Here is a 27,482-nt window from a genome sequence, read left to right on the forward strand (position 1 = left end):
CTTTCAAAATAATCACGTGGGCCTTGTAAGCATAGAAATGGGTGAACACAGCATCCTAGGTACAGCAGCAAAGGTGACAGCTGGGACCTCAGCTTATCATTCCTCCAACCTTGGCTGTCTCCTAACGCTCTTCCTTTTATTTGATGGAGTTCTACTTTCAAACGTTGGTGACACTCATCCCATCAACTTTCATCTGTTCATTTTGTCCTCCCCTGGGCTTTCGTGTGCAAAATATTTGCAGGGCCCGGTGTGGTCCTGACCTGGATTTGCATCCTTGCTATGCTACTAGTAGCTACTAGTAGCTAATCGACCTTGAACAAGAAATGTAACCTTTTCAAGTTCCAGGCTCTTTACCTGTAAGTAGGAGACCTTTATACCTACTCCAACATGGAAAATGTGTCCAGCATGGAGAAGTCCCTTGATAAATGTTAGGTTTTTGTTACCATTTTAAGACCAGTTACCACATTGGATTACTAAAAAATGATAAGCTGTGGAGAAATATGCAATGTAACATCTAAATATTTAGTGCAATATGAATAAAAAGTAAATCTGGAAGTAGATATTTACTTACAAAATTAATTTTATTTTGCAAAACTCAACAAATACATGTTCAGATCTGGTTTCTCTTCAAAACATGTGTTTGTTTTTTTAACAAACATGCAAGTTAATTTGGCATGCCAAACATCTTTCTCTCTAGCTCGCCTTGGAAAATTTTTTTCATAACACAAACAAGGGTGCAAATATTGTCCAAACCTATTTACATTTTTACCCTCTAGAATTACATACATTAATATTTATTGGGAGGACAGCAAAACTGCAAAACGTAGTCTTTGGCATTCACGTTTGCTTCAGCAGTATAATTAAAACCTTATATTTGTTTTAAAGATAAAGTTTGAAGGAAATTTAATAAATCTTGTTTTGGCTCTGCAAAGGAGCCACTATATCAAAGCACTTAACTGGAGCAGTTGAGTTCCTGCTGGCAGAATATTACTTCCAGCCTATTTATTAGCTTGTCTTCCGGTGGCCCAATACATGCTTTTTTCCCTCTACACTGAATTAAAGTACAAAAAGAAAACCATGTCTTTTCTCTCTTTCCCCCAGCATCATGCAAGGCAAGGCAACACCACAAATACAATATCTGAATTTACTTTGATTATACTTTAGTTTCTTACACTTAAAATTATTTTGTATTATAATACTTACTTGGTTATCTAAAATCAACATTGTTGATTTTAAACGGTTATAAAGCCAGACTTTAAGAAGCATTTAAAACAATTCATGAACTCTGTATGAAAGGAAATAATTGCCTCCAGCTTATTCTTTTGCATTTGAAGTAAAAGAATTTCCAGTATCATCAGTTTACTAGAAAATAAGACTTAGGGGGTCCATATAACTTATTCACATCTTTTTATACATCGTAAACAAGGATAGGATACTTCTGACAGTAGCCTATAAAGATTTTTTAAAATTTATCCTTCAGTATAGAATAAGTGTCAAGGGAGCACTTTAAGCATGATTCTGGTAGGTCTGTTAGGAGTCTATTTTCCAGAAAAAGTTTGTAGGAAATTGTTCTGATTTTAAATAAACTAAATTCATAGATTTGTGTTGACAGAATATGATTTGTGAGGTAAAGTCACTGTATTATCTATGGTCTAAAGCACAATGTAGCATGTGCGAAAGAAACTAAAGAGACATGTATTTCAAACTCCAGGCAGAAAGGCAGAATATAAGAGTGCATAGAGAAGAGAGTGCTTTTCAGGTCAGATAGTGAAGGAAGACACAATAGTTACCTAAATCAATAAGTTGTAAGCAACATATAAATATGCAATGCCATTTCACTGAATGTGAACAAGATCAATTAGAAATTGTACTGTGATATCCACATATTTTTGAGAAAAATTCCCAAGCCAGGCGAATGTGGATTGGAATAAAGACATAGGCAGTGTATACCACCATAGCAATAATGGTTAGTAAGATGGTGTTAAACATAGATCGCTCCCAGGGCTCTAAAACAGCACAGCAGCTAATGATTTGGTATTGATAGTAGAGCCAGGAGAAATATTCCTTCACACGCCTCAAATCCATGGTTGGCTCCTTCAAGCTGCAGTAAGTTTGTCCTGTTAAAGAATGTAACAGATTAGAGGATGGGGAACCAAACATAGAATCTTTTTAAAATTTCACGATCTCAGCATGTTAAAATCTTTCAAAGATTTGTTAAAGATCATTGAATATATTATTAATATATGAATATTCTGTGAAATAATACATACTATATTAACTATAAAAATTAATAATATTGTCACCACTACTAATTACTACTAAAATTGGCAGCAATAATACTATTAGTAACAGTAACATCTATCTAAACATGACAATTGTTAGAAATAACTTTAGTGATAATGGTACCTAAAAATTGAGGTTAGCCTCATTTTCCTGAGCCATGTATACAAAGAGAAATAAAAGTGAACCTAAGCACAGCTCTGAGGAAGAGACTTTTGAGATAAGGTCCAAGGGATCATTATGAGTCAAATGGATAGAATAGACAGTGAAGTGGGGAGAACAGCCAAGACAGAGGGAGCAATATGTACAAAGGTTGGAGATGGGAAGAAGTAGGTTGGTTTTGAGGGGCCATGGAGGGAGAAGGGAGCAGGGAGTGTGATGACACTGAAGAGGTGGGAATGGCCACAGTGAGGCCAGGAGCTGTAGGGCCTAGTTGGATAAGTTAACTGTTTTATCTTCAACCTCTGAGTTAGGGCAATGCTGTGGTGGGTTTGAGAGGAGGAGGCTTTAAGTTCATGTGGTAATGCTGCATTCTGGAGTCGAGTTGAAATGACTTTGGAGCCCAAGTATTTCAGAAAATCTGTACCTCTACTCTTCCCTAGGGCATTACTGTTTCAGAATCAACAGTGTACTGAGAACCTGTTTAAAATATTCTTAAATACTCTTCATTTTTACAAATGAGATAATATTGCTTATTTAGAAATATTATTAACTTTTCTCTATATGTTGTGGCTATTTATTTATTTATTTGTTTTTGAGAGAGTCTCACTCTGCTGCTTAGGCTAGAATATAGTGGCACAATCTTCGCTCACTACAACTTCCACCTCCCAGGTTCAAGAGATTCTCCTGCCTCAGTCTCCTGAGTAGTTGGGATTACAGGCATGCACCACCATGCCCGGCTAATTTTTTTTTGCATTTTTAGTAGAGATGGGGTTTCACCATGTTGGCCAGGCTGGTCTTGAACTCCTGACCACAGGTGATCTGCCCGCCTCAGCCTCTCAAAGTGCTGGGATTACAGGCATAAACCACTGTACCTGGACTTGTTGTGGCTTTTACAAATGCACTAATTGTCGGGCTCGGTGGCTCACGCCTGTAATCCCAAAACTTTGGGAGGCCAAGGCAGGCGGATCACCTGGGGTCTGGAGTTTGAGACCCACCTGGCCAACATGGTGAAACCCTGTCTGTACTAAAAATATAAAAAATTAGCTGGGCATGGTGGTGGGCACCTGTAATCCCAGCCGCTGGGGAGGCTGAGGCAGGAGAATCACTTGAACCTGGGAGACCTGGGAGGCAGAGGCTGCAGTGAGTCGAGATCTTGCCATTGCACTCCAGCCTGGGCAAAAATTCTGTCTCAAAAAACAAACAAACTGCACTAATTAAGTGATGAGTAATGTGGTTAGGAGAATTCATTCATTCATCAAATGAATACATTTTAAGTATTACTATGTGGCTCCTTCTGAATATTAATGGCTTCGGAAAGACTTTATTCTCAAAGGCATTACAGTCAGGAGATGCTCTTCCAGGAAGCAGCAAACTGGACCATGTAACAAACATGCAGTGATCGAGGGCCCAGGAATGAGCACTAAGTGGGAGGAAAGGACGTGGAAAAATGCTAAGGCATGGTGGGGCAGGACAATAGTCTCAGGTACTAGAGAGGCTGAGGCCAGGGGCAAGGATCCCTTTGGTCTAGGACTTCAAGTCCAGCCTGAGCAACATAGTGAGATCCTGGCAAAACCAAACCAAACCAAACAAAACAAAACACTCTAAATTAAAAAAAAAATGCATTGATTAATTTCCTGGCTATTGCTTTCTCTATTAAAATTAGAATTCCTTGCTTGGGCAGCCCTAGCCGATACCTTAATGATGGCCTTGAGAAAGACCCTGAGCCAGAGGCATCCAGCTAATCTGTATCCAGATTCCTGAGCCATAGAAACTTCAAGATAATTAATGTCTATTGTTTTAAACTGCTAAAAGTCAAACAATCAATCATTGAATAAAAGAAACAGCAGATAAAAAGCACACCAACATGTATAGTACCAACAGTGGATACATGGTAAGATCTTGATCACAAATACCCCAAATCTGCAATGACTTTAAATCTGGCTGTTTTAAATATACTTCTGCACTGCTAACCATTTAAGCAGTTAAGATTTAAAAAAAATTTTTTTTGCCAGTTACCACAATCTCAGCCCTCTAAGTAGCCAGAACTGACATGTGAAAAGTGTCTCTTGAAAACACTGATTGTCTCTTTTTCTCTGATTCATTTTCCCCTTATTGATGATAAGCAATTTTAAAGACAGTTTGTGTGTCATTTCTTATCATGAGAAGGTGAGAAGAGGGAGAGTTGGTTATCATTGGTGAACCATCTGCTACAATCTATTGTTAGAATGCACACTATTTTTAGGTTCTAGATTTGCTTAGGTAATATATTTCTACCTTCTGTGAGTCAACTTTCTTATCTCCTGTGGGACTATATACAAGATTAAAAGGAAAAAACCACTTTAGACAATTTGATGAGTAATGTGGTTAGGAGAATTCATTCATTCATTGAATGAATACATTTTGAGTACTACTATGTGGCTCCTTCTGAATATTAATGGCTTCGGAAAGACTTTATTCTCAAAGGCATTACAGGCAGGAGATGCTCTTCCAGGAAGCAGCAAACTGGACAATATAACAGACATGCAGTGATCGAGGGCCCAGGAATGAGCACTAAGTGGGAGGAAAGGACATGGAAAAATGCTAAGAAGAAAGCTAGGAAAAGAGCCTGCATTTGAGGAAATAAGATGGCAGAAATATGAAATTAATTATCCACTGATAACCTAGAACTAGATGATAGCAAACATTTTAAAGTCCTAAATTTTCACAGTGAAATGTGATATTAATCTATCCACTTCCTTAGAGACCTAGTGCTATATCTCAGCAAAGCTAAACCAAGAACTTGAAATGCTTACTTTATTCAGGCACACCATGCATCTCCTGTTTTTAGTTATGTGCTTTTGAAAAGATGACTTTCGATATATGGAAAAGAAGGAGAGAGTAGTTTATTCTTTTTTAAAAAGAAAAGTTTCCTCTAAACTTGATGACTTTAAAAATGTTCTTAGATCTTTCATGAGATTGTGTATTCAAAGGTGGCACTCCTAAGCAGACTGTGATGTGGCTTCAGGCAGGGGTACAGTGGCCTGGATACAGTTTGACTCTGACATGCTGAGACAGTGATAATACCTGCTGTAGCCTGAATGTTTCTGTGTTGGAAGTCCATTAGAAGGTTATTTCATAACTGGGAATGCAGAGTAAATGATTATTTCTTATTTCTGATTGTTACTACTCTTTTATCAATGGGTGATGATTTCCCTCTCATTAGATTTGTGTGCGGTGGAGAAGGAGATGAAGTTACATCTCCTCTCTCAGATAGAGAGGGAGAAGATTTGAGACTTATGACTCATTACACAGGGGCAGGACTTTGTTCTGGCTTGGATGGAGAAGAAAGTGAATAAATGTAACAATTAAAAAAAACCACATGTGGTAACACGAACACTGCTGTATGAGTCATGGAATGTGAACACAGTTGAGGGGAGCTTGCAAGAAAAGTATTGGCTGGGCTTGCTCAGGGAGCTCTTTGTTGTTGTTTTCTGTTTTGGGGAACAGGACTGGAAGGAAGTTAGGTAACTGCAATGAAAGAGGCGTAGCAGGTGATTTGGTACAGTGGCATTTACCTTGGAAATATTGCAGAAGATGTGATCAGTAGCCCTCCCCCTGCCAAAAAAAAATTACCCCAAGTTATTGGATTTTCTCATTAAGGAATTTCCTATTCTAAAGGTAGCTATTCTCCTGGGGAAAAAAAAGACTTAGTACATTTTGGTTTAAATTTACTTCTAGAACATCAGAATCAGGGACTGAACAGTTAGAAGGGCCTAAAGTTGATTTTTGGGTTAACTCCTTCTCAACTCACTTTGGAACTCTACATCAATCACTCAGCTTCATTTTTTTTTTGTGCTTCATATTTGGAACCTGAAAATCTGAGAAGTGATAAAAGTGTCCTGCCAGTTGCAGAGAGAGATGCTGTATCTAAAAAGAGACTCTTTCTGTACTCACAGTAGCTTTCTTTGGAAACAGCTTAATATGACTTACTCAAGTACAAGCCCTCCTTTAACTGAGTAATTCATTTATTTAAAAAATTAGAAATACAGCGATTTCCTTCCAAAGAACACAGTATGGAAAGGGGGATAAAAATGAGTAACTTTACAGTGGAGAAAACTGATAAGACCTGCTTCAGCCAGGTGGTCAAGGCCAACATCGATCATTATTAATCATGTTGATAATAATCATGATGTGAATAATCTTCATGGTATGATGTCAAAAAAGACACTTTACCTCTGTGGTCTTCTTCCCAATAACCCATAGATCCAGCCTAATCATGAGAAAGGTATCAGACAAATTCCAATAGAGGGGCATTCTACAAGATACCTGACCAGTACTCCTCAAAACCCCCAAGATCATCAAAAACAAGCTAACTGTGAAAAATTGTTATAGCCAAAGGAGGCTAAAGGAGGCATTATGACTAATTGTAATGTGGTATCCCAGATGGAATCCTGGAACAGAAAAGGGACATTAAGTAATAACTAAGGACATATGAGTAAAGTAAGAACTTTAGTTAATAGTAGTATATCAATATTGGTTCATTAATTGTAATGAATATGTTATACTAATGTAAGATTTTAAAGGGGACACTGGATTCAGGGTATATGGGAACTCCCTGTATTGTCTTCTTGATTTTTCTGTAAATCTACAACTGTCCTAAACAATGAAGCCGATCCAAAAGAGAAAAGATTAATTAGGAAAGCCTTCAAAGGTCCAGAGTTATCCCTATTCTAAACTCCAGTGAACTTTGCTGAAGCTTTACTTCCTATCTGGAAAATTTTTCCCAATAACTATGTACATAGATGAGTAATATCCTTGCATAAGAGACTGGCTTTTAAAATTTCTTAAACACAATAAAGAGGAAAAATACATCTTACATTGTGATCCATGGTGTATACACACACACATACACACACAGAGAGAGAGAGAGAAAGAGTCATATAACTGAAACAAACATCTCTCAAAAGAATACTTCGCAGAGCATGCTGATAGTTTTTATTCTATTCTGTTCCATTATATTTATTCTTATCTATTCTAGTTAATTCTACCTTATTTTATTATTCTCTTCTTTCATTAAAAACATCATGATTATGATTTACTACATTGATTTCTTAACCTACTAATTGCAACCTGCAGTTGGAAAAATCCAACTTTAAGGCTTAAGTGTTAGCTTCTCTAAGATGTCTCTGTACTGTCCAATATGGCAGCCACTAGTCACACATGACAATTTAAATGTCTAGTGTTTAATAGCCACATGTGGCTAGTGGTTACCATATTGGAAAGAAAAGATATAGAATATTTTCAACATTGCAGAATATTTTGTTGGATGGTGCTGTGGACTCTCCATCTGTTGCTTGCACTAATGAAATAGCTACCTACTTGTCTCTTTTTTACCTTACAGTCTTCTAAACTGCTGCTAGAATTAACTGTACAAACTTAACAGATTCATTTCTCTTCTTGAAAGCCTTCAATGGCTCTCCATTTCCTATGAAATAAAACCTTCGTTTAAGGCCCTTCGCAGTTTCATTTCTTCACCTCTCCAGTTAAATCTCTCAATTCTCCTGCTAAATGCCATTCATTCTAAAGCTTCTATGTTTTCATTCATGCTCTTTTCTTTTCTTGAAATTTTCTTGTGCCCCTTCTCTGCCAGATAAACTCCTATTTTAAGCTATTGCTTAAAGAAGCTATTTTAAGGCATATCTTCTACATCCTTTCTTCTATGAAACATTCTCTGAAGACCCCTCCCCTGCAAAGGAAAATATTATTACTCTCTTTTATGTGTTACCATTGTAGCAACATTTTTAGCTATGCACAGTCTGTTTCCCCACAAGACTATGAGGGCTTTGGGTACTGGGAATGTGCAGCATTCATCTTTTTATCCCCAGTGCCTGGTTGGTGAGCTGGCCTGTTGGCTGACTGACCGATTCAGTTGTAAGGTGGTTGAAAGCAGGAAGCACACTCGAACGTACTTAATATTTCCGCAGCACAATGTGGGGATCATAAAAGGTGCTTCTGAATTCTCATTGTCTGCTTTCAGGCAATGAGTTTTAGACAGATTGTTTTGTGAAAATTCAGTACAATCTGTTTTTTTGAAGCATGGAAGGGAGCTGGTGCTAAATTTTTAAAAATATATATAACAAATGCTTTTTTACTTTCTTATAATGTTAAAAGTTCATGGACTCTGCAGGGGAATAAGAAAGACTTATGAATTAGTTTTAAATCCTATTGAAATAGCTCTTAGAAGTGCTTACTCTAGGTGAGTAATAATTTAAGATTGGTAGGTAGAAAAGTGGTTCTAATGGGAAAAATTCCAGGATGGGAACACCTGGACACTTGAAGACTTGAATTCTATTGCAGCTCTTTTCCTCTCTTTCTATTTATTTATTTTATTTGTGTCTTTGGGTAAATTCCAAAATCTTCTTGTGTCACAGTTTCTCCATGTGTAAAACTGAGATAATTGATAATTGTCTCTGAGCCTGTTTGAGTGATGTAGTAAGGAGAGTTGGAATGGGTTTTAGCTCTTTAGACATAATAGTAATATTCACAGCAACTGTAGTGTCTTGTCATTACTTGTAGATTTGTAAAACTTTAAGCCACTTGCAAGATTTTACTAAATTATAGACTCAAAGAGTCTTTGTGGAATATAACAGTTACTTCAACAATGGAGTGATTTGTATATTTGATGGGGAAAAAACTACCCGTTATTTATGTTTGCTAATTGAATCATCTAGTACCTTAAAATAAATAAATAAATACACACATGTTTGTAGCCATGATTGCTACATGGCTTCACTACTTGAAAGGTATTGGAACCTGTAAACAAATGGCCAAATATTTATTGGGCAGGGCCACCACATACTGTTGTGTGGGCTGTGCACTGCACAACCAATGTGATTGTTCTTGTCTCAGGGGCCTAATCACAAGCTGCATCTTCATGTGAGCATAATTAGATTCACAGAGATACAAAGACATGCAATTTCTTATTGTATCAGAGACATGAATGTGGTTTGTTTATCTGATTAGTGGGGCAAAACCTTATATTGCTTCTGTGTAAGAATTAGACATAACCTCAGTTTATTGGCTGATCAGTTTCCAGATACCTTGCTCTACACTCTCTGTGGGTGACCCCAGTGTTTTCTGTGCCCTACAGAAAATTCCATCCTTGTTTAAACTTTTGGAGGAGAATTTTCTTTTCATCTTAGAATACGCCCCAGCCTTCCTTTGGCAACCAATTCCTCATGTTGACAGCAGAGTGAATACCAGAAGTCAGACTAGAAGTGAAGATTTGGAGTCCAAGTTTTTAGGGGAAGCTGAAAAAAACAACTTAAAAGTTTATGATGAATCAAAGGTAGGGAAGAAAATCGAACAACCATAGGGCAATTAAGGAACATTCTCTACACATTCATTAGTTGGATAATTTTATAGACCCTCTAGAGATAAGAAACAAACAATTGTAAGTCAAAGCACATTATTGCTTTAGGCAGCAAAGTTACTCTAATTAAATTTTATAATCTTATACTTGGAAGTTTACTGAAATAATATACTAGAAGGAAAAAGTCTCACTAACAGTTTAGTCAAGTTGTTGTTGATACAGTGTTTTGTGTTATATACAATAACAGAATGTTTTATGGCTACCTGAACTCACCTTATTTTATTTATGCATTTATTTATTGAGACAAGGTCTCGCTCTGTCACTTAGGCTGGAGTGCAGTGGCATGATCACAGTCATTGCAACCTTGAACTCCGGGGCTCAAGATATCCTCCTTCCTCAGCCTCCCAAGTAGCTGGGACTATTGGCACATGCCACCATGCCCAGCTAATTTTTAAAAAACAGTTTTGTAGAGGCCAGGTTGTATTTTGTTGCCCAAGCTGGTCTCAGACTCCTGGCTTCAAGTGATCCTTCCACCTTGACCTCCCATAGTGATGGGATTACAGGCGTGAGCCACCACACCTGGCCTGAACCAATTTTATTACCTTCCATTTGTATTAACACTAACAAAAGCAAAACAATTTAAAAAACATGTATTTCTAGTCCAACTATCAATTGGAGTCATTGTGCAACATGGCATGTGTTGAGTAACTGCAATTTCAAGGCAGTCCTATTTTTTGGTCATCTTCTGATAGACTACAGAGGAATTTATGAATGAAAAACTTCCAGCTGGGAAAGAAAATTTGGAATTCAACTTTAACAAAAATTCTCATGATAATATAGAAAATACTAAATTCAGATTAGATTAATCTCAATATTGTGTGGCTATCAAAAAGAAGAAACATATTTAGAAAATAAAGAGTGCCACATACATTGATGCTGAGTAGATATTAGGAGTAGGAAGAGAAATTTGTAACAAGGGAATGTTCTATCTTGTCTTGCTTCTGCTGTCCTTTCACTTCCTAACATAGAAACAGGGTAAGTATCCCTGTTTATTTCTGGCAATACTGGAAGGGAGAGTAGGGCTTCTAGGTCAAGGTTTAGCTACAATGTCCTTTCTTAGGATGAGCTTCTTTATAACTATTTTATTTAAAAAGAAAAGAAACTTTGTTGTTATATAAAGAAGGAAAAGGGAAAATATATAGCTTCTGAGTGGCTTTTTCCTTTTGAATATATTGTTGCCAAGGGCTGCCAGGTTGTTTTTAGAAGCAAAAAGCGAACAAACTGCAACATTAACAATGGCATTAAAGCCACCAAAAGTTGTTTTCTAAGTCATTAAAGGTGTATCCACATTCACAGAAGCATTATTCACAATAGTCAAAAGGTGGAAGCAATCCAAATGTCTATGGACAAATGGATGGAAAAATAAGATGTGGTGTATACATACAATGGAATATTATTCAGCTTTAGAACGGAAGGAAATTCTGGCACATGCTACAACATGGATGAGCCTTTGTTGTTGAAGTGAAATAAGCCAGTCACAAAAACTGTATGATTTCACTTACATGAGGTATCTAGAGTAGTCAAACCCTAGAAACAGAAAAATGATGGTTGTCAGGGACTGGGGAGATGCAGAAATACAGAGTTATTGTTTAATGGGTATAGAGTTTCAGTTTTGCAAGATGAGAAAGTTCTAGAGATTGGATGAAGAACAATGTAAATACACTTAACACCACTTAACTGTACTCTTAAAAATGGCTAAGATGTTAAATTATATGTGTAGTTTACCACAATTAAACATTTTAAGAAATCAATGAATAACCCTAAAAATTATGAAGGACTGAAATTTTAAAATAAACTTTAAAACAGTCTGAATAATATTTTTAAAAAGTTATTAAAAGTCAATAAGAGTCTCAAGTTGGAATGGGGCATTACTAGTCTAGCAAAATCACATCGATGTACCATACAAAGCTGAGTAAACAAATAACCCCAAAGGTCTTCAAATAATAATTGTGAGGTCCCAATTGGGGTTCCCTTCTTGGTTGTCAAAATAGAAGGGGAAAACTCAGAAGAGCCAAACCCCCAAGAACCTTCTTGAGATGAGAGCTGACATATTTAGGTTTATTCCTGGCATCAGTGAAATTCTAATAGCTTAATCTTCTACAGTACTTGTGGGAACTGTGAATTCTATGATATGCTTAACTGCCTTAGGAAAGACTTGCTCGATGTTTTTTCTAAGGCCTTTGTTTTTCTTAAGAGCTAGAAGCCTGACCATGAAAAGTTAAGCCTTTTTCTCTTCCCTACCTATTGTTATTACATTTTATGAATCTTCAGCAACTGAAGACTTTTATCCAGTGAATAATTTGAGGGTGAAAATGGTGAGTTACTGCAATATTGATCTGTCAGGAGTACGTTGTTCTCAGAGTTCTGCCAAAGCAAATCTGGTTGTATAAGGAGCTGGTCAGCCAAGACCTTTCCAATAGTGTTTTCTAATACTAATTGTCTGTTTTCTTTTCACTTTTTTGGGTAATATTGAATAGATACGTTTATACAACTTAAAAAAAACATATTTATCTGTCTTTCCCACTTCTGCTTATTCTTTATTTCTTATTACATTATCTGGAAAGCTGTGGTGATGAGGTCAGTGTTTTTCTTATTTTGGTGACTGACAACATTGAACTTTCATAGATGTGATTTTGTGACAGTAGTAATCTAGCCTGCTGCCCTTTCATTGCCCTCAGTTGACCTGCTTCTGTATCTCAGTTATTAGCGCTTTTACAGAAAAGAGTGGAGGCTGGGCGTGGTAATCCTCGCACTTTGAGGGGCTGAGGTGGGAGGATCGCTTGAGCCCAGGATGTTGAGGCTGCACTGAGCTGTGGTCATGCCACTGCACTTCAGCCTGGGCAAAAGAGTAAGACTCTGTCTAAAAAAGAAAAAAAAATAAAAATAAAAAAGGAAAAGAAAAGAGTGGAGAACTAGGCGGATCAGGCCATAGAGACACGCATAGCATTGATAAGATGCTCTCTCTGCCAACCCCTGAATCAAGGGACATTTCCCTGCTTGGTTGGTTATACTGCTGTATTCCAGGTCAGATGGTTTCAGAGACAGAGGGGAGGTGAGAAGGGAAAGTAGAAGTTTATAGTCAAATTCATGAGTATTCAGTGAAAACATGTTGCTTTAGGCACATAAATCGCTTAGATTTTATAATCTTATACTTAGAAGTGAATTACTGCAATGATATACTAAAAGAAAAAACTCTCATTGACAATTTAGCCAAGTGGATTTCTGATTCTCCTGAGAGTAGTGTGGATATATTACTGTTGGGTTCATCCTCCTTCACCTGCTCCCAGCCATATGGCTACCTACATGCTTCCAGTGCAAAGAAAAGGAGTGGTGAGATAAAACAATTTACTCCCTCTGAATAAAGCTGGCTTGTTGTCAGGGCGAAGGCCAGAGGGAATCTTCCAAAACATAAAAATACTTACATTGGGATATTGTAGTAAGTCGGATATTAGCCGCCCAAAACCTATGTCCATGTCTTGGAAGCAGTGAATATGACCTTTTTGGAAGAAGAGTCAATTAAGTTAAGGATCTTGAAAAAAGAGCATCCTGTATTACTCAGATTACCCTTAAATCTAAGGACAACTGTTTTTAAAAGAGAGACACAGAGAAGGCCCTGTGAAGACAGGCGAGATCAGAGTTAGGAAGCCACAAGCCAAAAAAAATGCCTGAAGCCACCAGAGCTGGAAGAGGTGAGGAAGAATTCTCCCTAGAGCCCTTGGAGGAAGTACAGCATTGCCAGCACTTTGATTGCAGACTTCTAGCCTTTGGGAGTATCAGAGAACAAACTTCTGTTGTTTTAAGCCGCTAAATCTGTGGTGATTTGTTACAAGAGCCCTAGGAAGCAAATACAGATATCTTCCTTAGAAATGGTAGAATCTTATAATGTGATCTCTTTGCAGGGAATAGAAACGTTTGTTGCTTTTTTTTTTTTTGGAGATGGAGTTTTCCTATGTTGTCCAGGCTGGTCTGGAACTCCTGGAGTCAAGTGATCCTCCTCACTTCAGCTTCCCAAGTAGATGGGAATATAGGTGTGCACCACTGCCCCCGGCAGAAACAGCAGTTTTCAGTACCAGTGTGGTAGGCAATGGCTAGATGCCTAACTTAAATTATCCCTGTTTTAAAGATAAGGAAACTGAGGTTCAATGTGTCATGAGGGCCATGTGGGGAGCTGGGTGAGAATCCTGCTGACAGGTCATACGGTGAAGTGGTTACAAGCTTGGGCTCTGGTCCTGTCTGGGTTTGAATCCCATCTCTGTTCTTACTAATTTTGTGACCCTGGCCAAGTTACTCAATCACTCTGACCCTCAGTTTCTCCAGCTGGAGAATAGGAATAAGATAACTTCATTCACACAGATGCTGGGATGATTAAAAAGTATAAAATATTTAGAATAACACATAGGAAGAGCTAAGTGAATGTTAGCTATTATGATTACTATCACACTATTCTAATATGGTATTGCTAGATTATGACTACCAGGCAAAGAATGAAAGAGAACGGGATCATTTTTAAGGCAGGGCATATGACTTTTATTGGTTACTAAATTCAAAACCAATTTTAGAGAGGTTATTTTTCAGAATGTTTATTCAATTTTGGTGTAGCTGTCATAAAGGAGACTAACAGACTTCAGCAACCTCAATGGCACCTGTTCTTTGCTGAATACCTTACAGTGTTCTGCAAATGCCAGGCATCCTACAAGTATTTTTGAATTAGTAAAATCAAGGCTTGTTATCAATAATGTTAAGGTAATATTGAGCTTTCAAAAATATTTTGAAATGAAGAAATTATTGCCAACCATTTCAGAGTTACAAATCTCCAAAAACACTGTAGCAAAAGGGGAAGGATTGGGAAGCAATCATTCATAAGATAAATCTATTTGTTTTTGTCCACATCCCCTACCTTTGGCTGATAGGTCACTTTTACTATAGGTCACTCACTATAGATTGAATAAAAGTGGACAGGCAGCTAGTAGTATCTAGGTGTTTTTTTTGTAATTCTATTTCCTTTTCTTTCTTTATTAAAAATAAAGGAACCAGAAAAAAATTAATGTTCTGTTATAAACATTAGGCGTCTTCATTTTAATTGTTAATATTTTTGGAAAATAATGTTTTCATTTTACCATATTTTTCTCTTAATTTGTCTGATCTGGGTAATTAAATGCTTATTAAAACATATATTCCTCTCTTGTACCAAAGGTCTTCAAGGATAAGATGCTGCTCCGTTTAAATAAAAGATGAAGGATGTCGAAACACAAGCAGCCTTTAACCAGTAGACCCATAAATAAGACAGTAGCTAGTGCTATGCAATTCTAACACTGGCACTTGTGCTGGGATTGGCCTCTTCTAGGCTAGGAGTTCTTAACCTGGAGGTCAAGGACTTGGGGGGAGGGTCCTATGGACCCCTTGCAATGTATGCAAATTTTGCATAAACATTTTTCTGTACACGTTTCAAAGGAACTTGGAATATCCGTAAGTTGAGACCTCCAAATTACTAGAGCTAATTGCCCCATTTTATTCCTTTGTATCATCTCAAATGCCAATATAATATCTAGTGTATAATAAATGTTTGCTGGCTGCTTAGGAGAGAACTAGATGTGTTAATGACGCCATCTCACAGTGAAAAGGGGCAGATTTCTCAAAGCAAGCCTCCGTGATATAATCAGAATTTACTTGCCTAAGAAAGTCCAGGTCTGGGTCTTCAGCCTTGCTCCTTCACGAAGTGATCCTGTGTGGATTAGTTCTCCTCTCTGGGTTGCTGTTTCCTCATCTGCAAAATAAAGATTTGAATTAAATAAACCAAAAGATGTCTTCAAATTTTAAAACCATTCTGTCCCATGTAAATGGTCATTAAACCATCTAGATGGATAATCTCTCACAAAAGTCTAGAGTGTGTTATAAACACAAGGCACAGCAAGCCAGCCTTATTTGAAAAATTATTTTTAGAAAAGGTCACAGTTTGAAGATATGCCATTGGCTAGTGATTCCCCAGTCAGGACTATAAAGTGCCACAGGTACCAGGGTTGAGGGGAGGCCCAAGGAGAGACAAAGGGAGGGGCTAAGAACACCCCACCTCACTTCTTTTGGAGCAGACTGCTTTTGATCTGCTCTCTAATTCAGTTTTTGAGTGAGATTTTGTTTGTAGAAAATATTTCTTGACTTTATTAGTCTCTCTTAATATCCATGGGGGGCACGGGGAAGAGACTAGATTAGTCACTATCTATAAAAAATTTGTCTTTAAAATCACATTGGATATAGTTAGAAGCACTAAGGCTTATATCTTATTGTGTCATTTATTTGATGTGGAACATCAGGTATGTCATACAGTCTTTCTCAGTCTTTTTCCTCATATATAGAACAGTGATATTGTCTTATGCATATATTAGGTGTGAGAATTAAATGAGAAAATATCTGTGAAAATGTCTTGTAATTTGTGAAGCATCATAAAGGTGGTTAGTGTGTCTTCAGTAGTTAGCCCCAGATTTTTGCACTTTGCCCTGACCATTTGTAGCTTTTTTGTCCATATGAATTAAGTTAAGGAAAGTACGTACCATCAAATTTCCAGATGATCCCATGTTATGGTGTAGGGGGATAAGAGACTTAGCAGATTGCAGATTCTGAGGGTAAAATGGGGAAATAAAAAGGTCCTGTTCTTCCATACAAAAAGACAATTGGTAAAGATAAGATTGGAGAAAATTAGCTTATAAGGAGTCCCGGTAAAAATACTAAGGATTTTTTATTGGCTTCAAGTTCATTTTAAACCAATAGTTTTGTGATATGACTGCCAAATAAATAAATAAGCAGTCCAATATTCTTACATATCTATAGAAATATGGTGTCACAGATGAGAAAAAGGAGATATGGCTTCTGGCTTTGATTAGCATTCTTCCTCTAGCTGTTAAAATGGTCACTCCAGCAAGCTAAGCATATCCATAGGAAGCTAGATGGAGAAGTCCTGGAAGGTTTCCTCTGGGAAATGCTGAGAGAAGATTTGGCGGGGAGGAATGTGTCATGGAGGTCTTAAAAGATCTAAAAGGTATTAAAGGGTGTTATAGGCTGACATGGAGGAGAAGATTTGGAACTGTTGTTTTGTTTTCAGAGGTGAATCTTAGGAAAAACTTTAAAAAATCAGAGCTGTCTAAAGGGGAATGGGTTATGTGGTGAGGTAGTGAGAGCTCCATTAGGAAAATTGTCCAAGCAGAGGCTAGACAACACCTTCTAAGGGTTGCTATGCATCAGGAGGCAGGTTTTAAGAAGATATTACTAAAATCTCACCGATTCTAAGATAGTATTTCTACAGTAGAATTAAATATTCCACTAGAGAATTATTTACTTTGTTAAAATGTTTTTGTCATATTAAAAAAAAAGTGTGGAGTTTGAAATTGGCAAACTGGAGTTTGCTATTGCATGGTATTTGGATATTGTTTAACCTCTTTGAACACTAGTTATGTCATCAGTAACATGGTGATTATCAATTATTTCTGCATTATTGTGGAGATTAAACAATGCAACATTGGTGAAAGGTCCTTAGTGATGACTGGTCTTAGTAAGGCCTCAAAGATAGTAACTTTCGTCACAATTATTATTTGTTCCTTCTATTTTCTGCATGCATTTTATTTCCTCTTATCTAACAGATTCCTTTTAGGTGATTCTACTGAATCCTTCAGGGACATATGATATAAGTGGGTGAAATGATAACTCCCATGAGCCTCATAGGAAGAATTCACCCCGAAGGAATTTAGCAGATCACAGAGGTACTGTTTTGTATTTGCATTGATGCTTGTTTCCTCCTAAATAGAGGTAACTTGTGGAACAGCTTTTCTTTGTTGTTGTTCTAAATTATAACCTGATTTTCCTGCCCATCAAAACCAGAACTAGGCCAACCTGATTGATTTATTTTTTCTTTGTTCAAAGTTTTAGGCAATAAAACAACCTACTAAAATTTTAAGGCCCGAGCTCTCCATCGCAGAGTAGACATGATATCTGCAGCCTCTAGGAGTAAGAAGGGTTAGTAACTGAACTATTGGGATCAGTTATGTATGTTTCTATGCCTAATTTTTCTATCAATAAAGTGAACCTAAATCAATTTTACTTAAAATTGCTCTTCAATGGGTGAATTAATAAAGGAGAAGCAGTTTACTATTCTTAGAAAAAGATCAAACACATGAGATCCTGTTCTCTCAAGCATACTGCCAAATATTAAGTAAGAATCTTCCACTTCAAATGCACTGAGCTAAGGGACAAATGTACTGCGACTCCACCTCCCCATGACAGACCTTTGATAAAGAGTTCACATCAAATTTTTTAAGTTGTTCACTTTGTTTCTTAACTACTTTTTGCTTTTCCTTCTAAAAATCAAATTTGTACTCCACAGCATTGACTATTTTAGACTCGTTCCCCACCAAATATGAGAATTTATTTTTTTGATTCTATAAACAAGAAACAAATTAGAATCTATAGCTAATCAAAATTGATAACTGTGAGAGTGGGAATGATCAAGGTACAGCTTGTTATTGCTTAAACAGTTGCCTTGTTTATGATGACAAATAATTACATTAAAAAGCTGCATGACCAGACTGTGAAATAACTTATTTAAAGGATTGTTAGAGGAACTGGGGCTATTTAACATATATTATTCATAAAGCCCATGAAAATTGAGTAAGCACTTTCTACAGTATCTAATTTAGTGAGTAGTAGTGATATTATGTTTGATTACAAATGTGGAGTTTAGACAACACTTATAAGAAGTTGTTGAATTTTTCTGTTGCAGCTTTATACAATATGATAGTAGTAATAATACGTACAAATGTATGCTTCTTTGTATTATTTACAAATATATATATTTATATGCACTAATATGTATGTATATCATTTGTAAATTTAAAAGTAACCAAATTAATTTATCATTTTAAAATAAGGTGTCAATTATGTTCTTAAGAGTTTACAATTGCTGAGTACTAGATTAGAAAGTTATTTATTTATTTCAAAATTTCATTTCCATTATGTTGGTTCCATTATGTTTAGCTTAAAAGATTTTAGAGAAGACCAAATGTAAACTTTTTAGGAAAAACATTTCTTTATTTTAGCTCTTAACCTCACTAGAGAGATAAGGTTCTATGTTATGTGACAAATAATGCTTCTCCATCAATAGTATAATACATTTAAAAAATGTCTCTAGAAATAGTACAGTTAATCAGATTTTCTTGACTATTTGAGTGACAAATACTGACTTTTGTATATTAAATTCAATATTAGTGAAGGTAGATCAGATAAAGATAGTAGCTAAGTCAGAAGACTTTGCTGACAACTTTAAGAGAAATATTGTTGTTATGCTAATAGACTGGTTTTTAATCACAAAGAATAATTTCTTTGTTTATTAATAGTTTTAACTACTGTTGAAACCATACCTGCTCTTATAGAAATAAAGTATCCCCTGAAATATCACAATAAAAATTATAAAATATTATGAAAAATATAAACACCCATAATTTTACCATTTTTAAAAAACTTTGTATATTGTTAACACTTTGGATTTTTTTTCTATGCATGTTTTACTTTCACACTTGGTTGTAATCAAAGTATGTATTTAATTCTGTATTCTGATTTTTTCAATTAATTTTGCTCAAAGGGATTTTTAAATATCTTTACACAGTTTTCTAATCATCTTTCTAATGATTGCATTAGGCTAAATTTCAAGGTACCTCAAGATTTATTCCATTCGTACCACAAACATTTATTGGTCACTACTATAAGCTTAGCATTGTTTTAGGCACTTTACAAAAACTTCTACCCCTGTGCAGTCTATGGGAAGATGACACAGGATGTATAGATGGTACATGAAAAAAAAAATCCATAAAATCTCTAATTCTGTGCTATTACTATCCTAGTGTTAAATACTTCAGTTTTTCATTAAGTTGCTGATTATTAGCCAAGGCAGTAAAAAATATGTATATATGTTTGTGTAGATCCTGTGGCAGGTTTAAATCTATTAAACTTAAACTACTTTTTTTTAAAAATTTCTCTATCTAAACAGATATACAGCAGTCATAGCCTAGTAATAACGCCAGAAAAATTTTGAGACCAAAGGAAAGTTCTGCCTGGATAGTTGATCAGGACAGCTTCTATTTTCAGTGGGCCTGGGCATGTGTGCCAGGCATCACATGCTTTCCTTCATGTGTGATGGCTCCCAATTCAGAGATCCCACAGTCATCAAAGGTCCCTATCTGAGTAATTAAAACAAAGATGTTTTTGAGCGAGATTTAAAATTTCCTATGAGGATCCCTTTGGTAGGGGAAGAGCCCAAGCATATTCTCTCAGATAGAAGTAGAAGAAAGCAGCAAAGTTACTGGGTTTCCATATGTTGGTCACAGGTTAGCTTTTCATCTCATTTAGTTGGTAATAGATAACTCCATATGAGGAGGCACTATGCTAATTTTGATTAAAGGTCACACACAGGAAAAAGCATTAGATTTTCAAAAGAAACAAAAAGATAATACAACACCCTTAGGTTTAGATAAGACTAAACTTCAAATAAGATGCATCCATATATATATAATATATATTTATTTAATTTTTTTTGCTTTATTTTCTACTTCTTCATCGGTGAACATTCATTGGTGCTTATTTCTATGAGGCACAATTAGAATGTTCCAGAACATAAACATGAACTGATATTTTGGCTATATATGGGGAATGTAAGTGTGGTATTATTGCCCCAGAAAAGTTGCTTTGGGCAGGACATCTTGCACTTTTTTCCTTCTTTCTTTTTTTGAATCATTTTAACTTTCTTGTTCAATAGGCTATTTACATTTATTCCCAAATTCTCTTTTTAATATTTTTATAGATATTGAACTCAAAGTGATAACTTTAGCTTGGAATTACTAATTGACAACCTTTGATCTTATAATGGAGCTGAAAGAGCAGGGATGCAATACTTAAATGGCAAATTGTCACCTGGAAGCTGCCATTTTATACTGATAATAGTGGCAGATATTTATTGAGCAACTTATGTTTCGGAAGTTTGATAAGCACTTTATATGAATTACTTTATGCAGCTCACTTAACAACAATATAAGAGATGCACTACTTCTATACCTGACAAATCATTTATCCATCCTTCCAGCCAGCTAGCCACTCAGTCAAGTATTTAGCAAGGATGTAGGAGGGATATAAACTGTCAATAAGATAGACACGGTCACTGTCCTTAGGCTGCTTTCTAGAGAAGAGGAGGAGCAATTAAGCAAGCATCCACACACAGTGTGGTTTATGCTATGATAGGGAAGTGTAAGGTTCTCAGGGGCATAGAAGAAGACTCTAATCCAGTCTGGAGGAGGTGTCAGGTTGGCAAATCAGAAAGTTGTTGTCCTTATTCCTGTGTTCTCAGACATTTTGTTGCAAAAGGCATATAACATATCCTCAGAAGGAAAGGTCTTTGAAATAAGGTCCTCTTCTGTCTTGTTACCTAAGTGCCTACCACATAGTAGCTGCTCAATCAAAATTTGTTGAATGAATGAATGAGAATTCTAATGCTCCATAATAACTCCCTTGTGACAGGGGGTCTTTTGACTTATTTCTAACTTTATCTTTATTCTGAATATTCTTAAACACTTTTCCTCTAAGCCTGAAATAAATGTATCCTTTTGACTTACAAAATCAGGTCTCTGCTCCCTTTTAAGCCATTACTAAAAGCTCTAGTCCAAGAAAGCTGCTACACCCATTATATTTCACTAGAAAGAGACCTCCTCAGGTCTCCTTTAAACCAAGTGCCCTGAGTAGGAATTCTGGGACAATCTGGTAAAGTGGAGACTGGTTGCTTTTTCCCTCTTTTTTTCAGTTGGTCTGTGGGATTTGATGCTCTGCTCACTTTCCATAGTTCTGAAAGACTTGTTCTCCCTTTACCTGGGCATGATGGCCTGGAAATTTCTCTTACCTTACTTCTCCCCAACCCTTTCACTCTTCAAACGGTATTAACTTTGGGGAACTAGTTCTTAATTATTTACCACACAATTCTCTGGAAGACTGTAAGAATCCAGGACAAAGCTAGAGGAAGAGGCCAAAAGCAAACTAATTCTCTGGAAGACTACAAGAATCCAGGACAAAGCTAGAGGAAGAGGCCAAAAGTAAACTGAAAGCCCAGGCTAATGATTTCTTTGAGCAATTTTTGTTATTATAATGCAGTGATTTACATAGGTTGTAATTCGCGAGAGCAGGTGTTGGGTTATGTCTTCCTTATGCTTACTTGGAATGCTTTGTGCTGATATACTATTTTTTTCTGATGAAACAACAGCAAATATAGGCAGCAAAATAATGTTGGTGGTTGAAGCTAACGGCAAGGGGAAACCAAAGCTTCCCAGGCGAAGAGATAAATTAACTGGGAGCTGGTAGTCCTTTTGGCGAGTTACAGTGGCCAGGTTTGTATGTGATTTTACATTTTTCTAATTGCATGATCTTAATTCCTAGTCTGATCTCACTATTTAAAATTGTAGCTCGTTCTTTTCTCTGTTTTATGTTTCTTCAGAGCCCTTATCTTCATTATGTAATTTACTTATTATTATTAATGTTTGACATCTTGGGAATTTTTGTCTATTTTGTTTATTACTTATCCAGGGCCTAGAAGTGACCTGGTACAGGGTAGGTGTGCAATAATTCATTTATCTTTTTTTTAATCTGTTGAATAAATGAATCATTAATCCTGATGAAAGCAATATTTTAAAAGTAACTATAATCAAGTTTTTTCCTACATGTATTGATTTTATAAACAAATGGCTGGGCCGGGTGCAGTGGCTCACGCCTATAATCCCAGCACTTTAGGAGGCCAAGGTGGGTGGATTACCTGATGTCAGGAGTTTGAGACCAGCCTGGCCAACATAGTGAAACCCCATCTCTACTAAAATACAAAAAAATTTAGCTGGGCGTGGTGGCAGACGCCTGTAATCCCAGCTACTGGGGAGGCTGAGGCAGGACAATCACTTGAACCTGGGAGGCGGAGGTCACAGTGAGCTGAGATCACGCCATTGCACTCCAGCCTGGGCAAAAAGAGTAAAACTCTGTCTCAAAATAAATAAATCAATAAAAATAAAATAAATTGCTGGACATTAAAAATTATTTTATATAAATCTTGTAATTAGAGAAAATATTACAGTGGACTTCTACAAAAGCTTTGATGGTCAAAACCCACACAAATCAGCATGATATGCTCCTCAAAAACATACACATGAAAGAATAAGCCTGTGCTGGTGAGAATGGAAAATCCTGAGGTTTCCTGAAGCCGGTAGACATGAGTCCCTAAAGCTAAGGGTATGGTTTGTTTCAGTGAACTAATAACTGTCTGGCAGCAAGGCTGAGGCTGCTTGCCACCCCCATGACACTCTGAGGCTCACTAGTTTTATATTTCCATTTCTGGACGAAGCATTATCATTTGATTTCATGGTTCTTAGTACAGGATCAGGCAGCTTGTGGGAACTCAAAACATAAAAGATGAATAGAGGAACATATTAATTATTTGGGAGAGTCTCCTGCATTTGAGGTTGTCATAATCACAGCAGATGCTTTCTGACAATGACATGTTAGTATGCTGTGAAGACTTCAGTGGCTGCTCCAGCTTTTCCTCTTCCCAAGACTCTCTGGCTTTTAGGGCCAGTCTAGTGTAGGCAAAACTGGGTTAATCTGAGTAGAAGGCAAGTACACTTTTGGCTGAGATCCAGGTACCTTCCTCTCTCACCCAATGTGGGCCTGAACAAACTCAACCGCTGGCCTGAATCACTGATAAAGCACTAGACATATCTAGAAGTAGGAGGAACAAGTGGCCTCACAGGTCCTGGATTAATATAACGAGTTGATGAGTCCAAAAAGATATAGCATTGCAAGCAAATTCTTTGTAGGACTATACTAATGACATCTGACTTAATTCTAAGTGGAGAAAAGTTTGGGCAGGCATGTAAACATATGTGAATCACATAGCTGTGTGACACCTGTGAAATTCTTAAATATTTCATATATTTTAATGTGGTCATTGGGGAAAAGCCTCACATAAACTATTGGTCAAATGGCACATGTGGATTCAGCAACTCTAAGTTTTAAACCCATTTGTTCTTTTAATACTCTGGAAAATTTTTTTAAACCAGCTTTATTGAGATAAAACTCACCATACAATTTACCTACTTAAAGTACACAATTCTGTGGTTTTTAGTATATTTACAGTATTGCAACCATCATGACAGTCAATTTTAGACCATTTGCATCACCCCAAGAAGACACACTGTACCCTTTAGTCACTCCCGTTTTCTCCCTAATCTTACCTTCTACTCCAGCCTCAGGAAACAACTAATCTACTTTCTCTATAGATTTGCCTATTGTGGATATGTTATGTAAATAAATCATATAATATGTGGTCTTCTTTCACTTAACGTAATCTCTTCAGTGTTCATCCATGTTGTAGTATGTATCAGCCACATGATTTTCATTGCTGAATAATATTTTATCATTTCATTCCATACTACATTTTATTTATCCATTCATCATTCAATAAACAACTTGGGTTGTTTCAATCAGCTTCTTTGGGTGTTATGAGTAATGCCACTATGAACATTTGTGTACAGTTCTTGAACGGACATAAGTTTTCAATTCTCTTGAATATATGCCTAGGAGTGGAATTGCTTGATTATGTGGTAATTCTATTCTCAACTTTTTGAGGAACGATCAAACTCTCTTCTACAGCGATTGCACCATTTTCCATCCCCACCAGCAATACCAGCAATATATGACAGTTCAATTTTCTCTACATCTTCTCTAACACTTGCTATTATCTCTTTCTTTCTTTCTTTCTCTTTCCTTCTTTCTTTCTTCTTTCTTTCTTTTCTTTTCTTTCTTTCTTTCTTTCTTTTTCTTTCTTTCTCTCTCTCTCTCTCTCTCTTTCTTTCCTTTTTTTTTTTTTTTTGTGATAGCCATTCCGGTTGGTGTGAAGTGGGATTGTATTGTGGTTTTGATTTGATTTTCATTTCCCCAACCACTAATGGCTGGTAAACACCTTCTCATGTGTAAATTGGCTGTTTCTACCTGCTCTTTGGAGAAATGTCTATTCAAATTTTTTTGTCCATTTTTAAATGGGTTGTGTTTTTGTTGTTGAGTTCTTCATTTTCTGTCTTAAGAGTGGAGGATGGTTGGAGGAAGAGAGCGTCAGAACTCTCAGTTGCTCTCATCTAGAATAGAGCTCTGAAACACAAAGCTGGGGATGATGAGTAATGCTGGTGGCCTGCTTCTCTCAGGGTATACTGTAGACGAGGATCTAGGTTGAGAGGGGGCCCTGAGTTACTGTCTGCACCCATCCTTAGTGGAACATCATCACACTCAACTGGAGAGGGTGGGGAAATATATTGTGGTTCAAGCGTCACAATTGTTTGCAGTTCTTACTGAAATATAAGAGATTGTCTTGAATAAATATTTTCTTCATGCTGTATGTCCTTAGGACAATTTCCAGGAACTTAAAATGGTTATTTATCTATAATTTTCACCAGTTATTGTTGTTTTTAGGGAGTGGATTTGAAAAGCTCTTCACATCACCATTCTGGAAGTGAGTCCCATTTGGATCATTTTTTATGAATATTTTGTTTCTTTTATACTTGGTGGTAAGATATTGGTAAAACTCTCTTTATAATTAGCATAGTAGAGATAGAATTGCTGTACAATTATAAAGGGCAGTTTTTATAAAAGTATTTGCAAATTTACAGTGAATTAAGAAAACCAATGAGAGTTGAGGACTGGTTGATTTTCAACTTCAAATCGACTTTCAACTTCAAATCTAGTCTAATTCTAGAATGACCATGCTTTGTTTTGACAAATAATTTTTAATTTATTGTCATTAAATAGTTGTAAATAAATATCTGGATAATGAGAGTGACAGTACATTTCATACTACAGCTTGTTGGTTTTGGTCTAGTTATCTGTACAAAGCCTTCACAGCCATTGAGAAAGTCACCGAAATGACCTGTTTTAAACAGCATAGGAATAATTCAGATGTGGAAATCAAGTTATTAAAAAATTCAACACTTTTATGTATACATTTTAGAATTTCACTGCAAAAATGACCATGTCTTTCTTAATTTTTGTCTAATTCAAAATAAGTACTGCACCACAAAGTCTTTTTGAAAAACAACTTTCCCAACTCCCCTGATGCAGTTATTTGGACTTTGGGGCTAGTTCTTACCTTTAACAATTCTTCAAACTCCTTATGTGATTGTGGACTGGGCTCATATGTGAATTGCCAACCAGTTGAATGTCACTTTAGTTGAAACAAATCTGGAGTCCAACTCATATTTAAAATGCTACTCTAAACATTTCCCCACCTTCTCCATCCCCATGGCAAAGTTAACTATTTAGCTAACTCTAGCTGGCTGTCTTTTGGTGAAGAAGTTTGGTTACTTATAAAGGATGACTTAAGTATCTTTGAGAAAATACATACTGCTTAATACTTACAAGAGAATGTTAAAATGTATTCCTTGTTGGAAATTCTTCACTTTTTGGCAGGTGACTTGTGTGTACTATTGCCTAAAGTACAGTAGTTTAAGTAGCTTATGGGCAGAGAGGGATTGTATAGGAGCACGAAACTAGGTAAAGATGAATATTTAAGAAGGAAACCAAGCACAACCCAATGATATTTTCCTGAGTCGTTAATGGACTACACAAAGGTAAATAGTGAAAATAGTAAAGAAATTTTCTCTTCTTTTAGTTTGGAAAGTTTCAGTGTTAAAGTTTGGCTTCTATTGAGTGAAACATCTTAGTTTCCCACATAGTGAAAGGTAAATGGAAAAATCCATCAATTCTGAAAATTGTAATGCAGTTAAATAATAAACTGATAAATTGCATTAAAGCTCAGTATTAATTTTTTCCTCCTATAGAGACAGGAATTCTATCCTACTAAAGCTACTTAACAGTTCAAGTAGGTATTTTGGAAGATGCTTACCTCCCAGTTGGGTGTATCTCCCTGCGGCTTAGGTGAGCGCCGAGGCTTTGGCTCCTCCCCAGCTGCTGCGAGCTTCCCACTGCGCCGGGCGCCTGGGAGCCTCCCGGAGTTAGGTGTTCGGCCCCGCCCTCAGGACTCTTGCTAAAACTCAAATTCTACCTGGCTAATTCCGGTGATTAATTATTGACAAAAGGAAAACACTCCTACGCAAACTTGTGTCCAACCGCACTGCTCCCAGCGACTCCTTCCAGAAGAGAATGCCTGCTGCAACACTCCCCTCCCCCCCTTGCTCTATGGTCCCAACTTCTCATACGCTGCCACTCTTAGTCCTGGGCGATCAGACTGGTCCTCGGAGGAATGCAGCCCAACGACTTCTACATTTTAAAATCTGGTTTTCTGCAGCTCGTTCGCACTTCTCCAGGGACCAGCCTCTCGAGAGGGGGCGCTTTCCCGGTGCAGGGGAAGCCGGGGCTCCGAGAGCAACAGAGGCGGCTGAGGCGTCGCTGTCACCTCCGGCTGCTGCAGTAAAACCCCGAGCCGAGGCGGGGACGGGGAGGAGGGGATAGGGAGGCGCCCTCCCCCGCTCTGGGGCTGGGATCCCCGACTCTACTGAAGGGGCACGTCCTTTGGCGGTGGTAGAGGGGCGGGCGGATAAACAGGAGGTAGAAGGTGGGAGCT

At 36.9% G+C, this 27,482-nt stretch overlaps 1 protein-coding gene across 2 annotated transcripts; it reads right to left on the reverse strand.

Moving 5' to 3' along the window:
- Positions 1-562: 562 nt before the first annotated feature.
- On the reverse strand, positions 563-27,403 carry SPTSSB (serine palmitoyltransferase small subunit B). Of its 2 annotated transcripts, XM_055381436.2 has the most exons (4): positions 26,805-27,403; positions 15,525-15,617; positions 5,997-6,036; positions 563-2,117 (listed from the first exon to the last, which is right to left on the reverse strand). In XM_055381436.2, exon 4 carries the CDS (start codon positions 2,083-2,085, stop codon positions 1,855-1,857), a length of 231 nt encoding a protein of 76 aa, XP_055237411.1. In that variant the 5' UTR covers positions 2,086-2,117; positions 5,997-6,036; positions 15,525-15,617; positions 26,805-27,403; the 3' UTR covers positions 563-1,854. The 2 variants fall into 2 exon arrangements, with proteins under 2 accessions (XP_055237411.1, XP_004038000.1); XM_004037952.5 differs by lacking the exon at positions 5,997-6,036.
- Positions 27,404-27,482: the final 79 nt, after the last annotated feature.

This window comes from Gorilla gorilla, chromosome 2, assembly GCF_029281585.2.
Source record: "Gorilla gorilla gorilla isolate KB3781 chromosome 2, NHGRI_mGorGor1-v2.1_pri, whole genome shotgun sequence".
Lineage (NCBI taxonomy): Eukaryota > Metazoa > Chordata > Mammalia > Primates > Hominidae > Gorilla > Gorilla gorilla.

Excerpts from the sequence above, each read along its gene's own strand:
- SPTSSB (XM_004037952.5), bottom strand. The coding sequence starts at position 2,085 with ATGGATTTGAGGCGTGTGAAGGAATATTTCTCCTGGCTCTACTATCAA.